Source organism: Suricata suricatta, chromosome 10, assembly GCF_006229205.1.
Source record: "Suricata suricatta isolate VVHF042 chromosome 10, meerkat_22Aug2017_6uvM2_HiC, whole genome shotgun sequence".
In the NCBI taxonomy this organism is placed as follows: Eukaryota; Metazoa; Chordata; class Mammalia; order Carnivora; family Herpestidae; genus Suricata; species Suricata suricatta.
In genome coordinates, this window is record NC_043709.1 from 45,736,074 (window position 1) to 45,741,568 (window position 5,495).

A 5,495-nucleotide genomic window follows, 5' to 3' on the forward strand; every position below is an offset into this window, starting at 1 on the left:
TGGAGAGCTGGGCAAGGGCACATCCTCTAGGGGCCTCTAAGCCTCGTGGAGGGGTCTGGGCTCTGTTCTGCAGGAATCAGAAGCCCTGCCCAGACTTGACATGGGACTTCGATGACCCTACAAGGAGGCATTGTGGCCAACGTGGGGGGAAATGGGTAGGTCGGGGCCCGAAGGGCATGCTGTGTAATCTGTAGCCTCTGTTACAGGTGACATGGTCAGTGCTCTTTTCAGAAGCCTCAAGATCACAACCCTTTGTGCCCTGAGCATTGGGAGGCTGCGAGCACAGAGCCCTCTGCAAACCCCCCAGGAACTGGCCAGTGTCTCTCGCTTTAACCTGCTGCCTCCTTACACCCAGGCGACCATTCGGACATTCCATTTCAGAGATGATCACCAACTGCGGTTCTCGAGCTGAGCCCTGAACATCTCCTACCTGTCCCTTAGATAAGCCGGTTCCGAGCTCTCTGGGGTCAGATGGGTCATGGGACACATTTCATAGATGCGCAGACCTCTGTGGCCAGAGAGGATGTGGTCCTTCCAGTGACTTTGTGAAGAGGGTCGCATGGGTCTTTCACAGACACATGTTGAGCAATGTAGATGCCATCGAGTCTCCAGGCTGTCCCCTTGTCAGGGACACAGTCCACAGGGGTCAATAAACCAAACACGGTCATGGTGAGTCCATCCCCCTCCACGCTTCCCAAGGGACATTTCATTCCCTTTAAGCCTGACCCAAGGGCGTGACAAGTGAGGGCAGGGCAAACTGAAGACACTGCCGAGTGGCTGGTTACAATCTTCTGCTCTCTCCATTGTTTTCTGATCTTTTATTCTGCTTATATCTGTTTCCATGGTTCACAGAAAAGGCCTTTCTCAACCATTTGGTTATCCTTAGCTCCCTGCTCATATTTAAGGAATGGCATTAAAGTGCTGAGTGGAAGTTCTGAGTGTGAGGCCAGAGTTTGCCAGCTGGGGGGACCTTACCTCCAGGAGGAGAGCCCACCACCCCCGCCCTGATGGAATTGTGTACTTTGTGAGATAGGGTCTTATCCTGTCTATCTTGTTAGCCACAAGATTCCTGCCTCTAGAACATAGTAGGTGCTCAATAAATATTTAATGTTATTATTAAACCCCTTGGATCCTCAGTTTTCTCATCTGAAAATTGGGGATAAAAAACATTTCTCTGGCAGGTGTTAAGAGAAGAGAGAGTATATGTAAAGCCCTCGGCACAGTGCTTAGTGTTCAGTCAATTAGTTACAAATAATAACAGGTGGTAATCATTGTCATCATTATTTCTAGGGACAACAGGGCAGCTGTTTCATGACCATCTGTGGTCACAGTGGCCAGGCTAAATATAGGGGCAAAGCACAGGACTTGTCAAGAGGCCATTTGTTATAGAACAAATCAACCCAGCAAGGAGGAGCCTCCAGATGATAGCCTCTGACATTCAGTGCGTAGAAACTCCAAGAAGGACATCAGCTTCCGTTGTGACGGAGCAGAAGGAAGGTGGGTGGCGGTGCTGCAGAATGGCCATTCACGTGGAATGTTCTGCTCAGCTCAGTCGTTTAGGAGCAATTTCACAGCCGAGGCACTGGAGGACGGTAAGGAGTATGCCGAGCACCCCCAGCCCCGGCACTCACCCCACACAGCAGGCAGCTGATGGGTCATCTCCTTTGGAATGGTTTTTACATAGATGTCTAATGTTAAACAAAACAAAACAACAAACAAACAAGAAACATTCAAACAAAACATTTCAAACAGGACAAGAGAGTACTTGCAGAAAGATGAGAATCGACCTGAAGGTTGGAGGGTGTTAGGAATGCTAACCTTTCCAGGGATCCAGAAGGACCAAGGCCCTGCCAGCTTCAATGTGTGACTTCCACATGGTGGCCGTGAAGGTCACCCTGGGTGTTGATATCCAGCAAGCAGATGGCGAGAGTGTGGAAGTAGGCGAGGTTGGTTTCAAATGAGCCAGGCCTAGAAGAGACAGGAATCACTTCTACTCAGATTCCATTGGCTACAATTAGACTCTCTGCCCTGGACTAGTACTAGAAAATGTCCTGGCTGGCAGCTGCTTCCCACAACTGGACACGATGGAAGAAAAGCATGACCTTTGATGGGCAATTAGCTGGTATTTGCCGTAGATGAACTGGAGAATTACATCCTCATTTATTTCAGCTCCAGGAGGCAGCTTTCCTCCTCTCTCTTCTGCTTTTCCACTTGTCTTTTGTCAAAAGCAAATTTGTAAACTATGGAAAACTATTACCTGGTAAGAATGAAGAGTTAAGAAAATGGACACCTGGGGGCGCCTAGGTGGCTCAGTCGTTAAGCATCTGATTTTGGCTCAGGTCATGATCTCACAGTTTGTAAGTTTGAGTCCCACATCAGGTGAGCTCAAGCCCCACTTCCGGGGAGCCTCCTTCACTCCCTCCCCTTCTCTGTCACTGCCCCTCACTCATTTGCCACCTCTCTCTCAAAAAAAGGGGAGCTTCCTGAGTGGCTCAGTCAGTTAAGCATCTGACTTTGACCCACGTCATAATCTCATGGTTTGTGAGTTTGAGCCCTGCATTAGGCTCTGTGCTGACAGCTCAGATCCTGGAGCTTGCTTCAGATTCTGTGTCTCCCTCTCTCTCTGCCCCTTCCCTGCTCATGCTGTCTCTATCTCTCAAAAATGAATGAACATTATAAAAAAATGTTTTTAAAAAATACATTATCTTTGACCAAGAATGCTTCTAAGGCCATTTCCTAAAGAAATTAGTGGGTAACTCTCACAATGCTTGTACAAGTATATTTATAATAGTGACACATTATAAGAAATCTAGAACTCAAGAGTTGAAAACAGAGTTTACACTTAAATGATACTGCCACATAATGGAACACAGGTGTTTAAAATAATTGTGTAGGGGCACCAGGGTGGCTCAGTTGGCTGAGCGTCTAGCTTCGGCTCAGGTCATGATCTCACCCTTCGTGGGTTCAAGCTCCGCATTGGGCTCTGTCCTGACAGCTAGCTCAGAGCCTGGAGCCTGCTTCGGATTCTGTATCTCCCTCTCTCTCTGACCCTCCCCCACTTGCACTATCTCTGTCTCTCAAAAATAAATAAATAAATAAAAACAAAAATAAATAAATAAAATAATTGTGTAGATTACCTGCAAACACAAAAATATGTCCATGTTATAATAAAAGTAAAACTCTTCAGTGTAAACTTTTTTAAATAAATTGGTTACTTGTGGAGTGCCTGGATGGTTCAGCCAGTTAAGCATCCAACGTTGGCTCAGGTCATGATCTTATGGTTCATGAGTTCAAGCCCCATGTCAGGCTCTGTGTTGACAGCTCAGAGCCTGGGACCTGCTTCGGATTCTGTGTGTGTGTCTCTCTCTCTGCCCCTCCCCAGCTTGCACTCTGTCTGTCTCTCTCTCAAAACTAAACACTACAAAAAAAATTTTTTTTTTTAATTTTTAATTAAAAAAATAAATTGGTTACTTGTAGCAAAGTCTGGAGGACATACCTTAAAATGTTTAGTGTTTATTTCTGGGCAATATGGCTATGGAGGGTTTTCATTTTTTTTCTGTTACACGTTTACATAATGTCTTAATGTTTTATCATTAGAAAAAGCAGTGAAGCTATTTTCAGCTTGAAACAAACAAACAAAAAATGTAGATAAAGGCAAGTGGGGCTTAGGTGACTGAAAGGAAGTATGCGAAGCAGGCCTGGCCTCCCAGACTCTGTGCGTTGGGCCTGTCACCTGACACTCAAGTTGCTATCAGGAGCACTTTTCTCTGTTGAAGTGGCTGACTTTTGTCCTGCCAGTCCCAGGTTATAATGGGAGAGCAGAAGCGGCTTCAGAGCAGTCGGCAGCAGCCCAGCCCACGGCGGCCCCCGGCAGTGAGTCGGTGGGCCGGGGCTCACCCGCCTCCAGCCTCTGCATGGGGAACACCATCAGGGCCCTGGCGGCCTTCATCCCCGCTGACTGCTGCCAGAACTACGTGGTCAGAGATCTCCGGGAGATGCCAGTGGACAAGATGGTAGACCTGAGCGGGAACCAGCTACGCCATTTCCCCGGGCACGTGTGCTCCTTCCGGGAGCTGGTCAAGCTCTACCTGAGTGACAACCACCTCAACAGCCTGCCGCCTGAGCTGGGGCAGCTGCAGAATCTGCAGATCCTGGCCCTGGATTTCAACAACTTCAAGGCGCTGCCCCAGGTGGTGTGTACTCTGAAACAGCTCTGCATCCTCTACTTGGGTAACAACAAACTGTGCGACCTCCCCAGTGAGCTGAGCCTGCTTCAGAATCTCCGGACCCTGTGGGTCGAGGCCAACTGCCTCACCCGGCTGCCAGATGTGGTCTGTGAGCTGAGTCTCCTGAAGACCCTGCACGCCGGCTCCAATTCCCTGCGTCTGCTGCCAGGCCAGCTCCAGCGCCTCCGAGAGCTGCGGACCATCTGGCTCTCGGGCAACCTGCTGACTGACTTCCCCCCTGTGCTGCTGCACATGCCCTTTCTGGAGGTGATCGACGTGGACAGGAACAGCATCCGTTACTTCCCCAGCCTGGCCCACCTATCGAGTCTGAAGCTGGTCATCTACGACCACAATCCCTGCAGAAACGCACCCAAGGTGGCCAAAGGCGTGTGCCGTGTGGGAAGATGGGCAGAGGAGGCGCCAGAGCCTGAGCCCAGAAAAGCCAGACGCTATGCCTTGGCCAGGGAGGAAAGTCAGGAGGGAGAGACACCTGCCTTGCCTCTACTTCTTCCTCCCAACTCGTAAGGAGCTTCAGCTGTAGGTCAATGCCAACGAGCCCACGCCAGCATATTCTGGAGACCTCTCCTTTAGAGCATACAGGATTGCTCTGGGACACGCGGGATGCCTCTGCCAGTGGGGAGTGATGAAGTCAGAAGAAATGCCTCAATCACACTGAGAGAATTTCTGGCCAGCATCTCTCCCAGAACAAAGTTGTGTGCTATGCGCAGCCTCACTCTCTGCAAGCAAAATCAGGTGTTTTGCAACACTGAAGAGTAAGAAGGGCTAGGACGGTCTGTCCTCAGCTCCAGAAGTGGCTGGTCAGGATGCTCACAAAGTCCTCGAATAAGGTATTTATTATAGAATTCACCTAAGAGTCCTGTGGCCTGCCTCCAGCCCTTTGCAGAATATATTTTTACTAGGAATGACCATAAGTGATACGAAAGTAGAACTAATTCGGACCACTTACAAAGGACATTTCTACCCAGTCAGACTCAGACTCTGCGCTGTTGCAAAGGCTCCAGATGAAGCTTTCCCCCTGCAGTTTGGTGAACGCTCAGAAGACCTCTGAAATGGCTCCTGGTGGAGTCCAGCTGTCATCTTACACACTTGACAGTGGTTCATGCTGATTTAACTTGTTTTCCCTAAAGTTCAAGGTGTGACCCCAGGTCCGCTCTCAGCTGCTTACTGTCACTATAATGCTACAAGCCCTCCAGAAAGTAGAACCCCTCGTTGGCAATGTGGTCTTATTAAAACCTGCCTGCCTCCACA

General features: G+C 49.2%; 1 protein-coding gene across 1 annotated transcript; it reads left to right on the plus strand.

The window, feature by feature from the left end:
* The first annotated feature begins 3,806 nt into the window (after window positions 1-3,806).
* LRRC10 (leucine rich repeat containing 10) lies at window positions 3,807-5,495 on the plus strand. The gene has a single exon (XM_029955848.1). It carries the CDS (start codon window positions 3,915-3,917, stop codon window positions 4,749-4,751), a length of 837 nt encoding a protein of 278 aa, XP_029811708.1. The 5' UTR covers window positions 3,807-3,914; the 3' UTR covers window positions 4,752-5,495.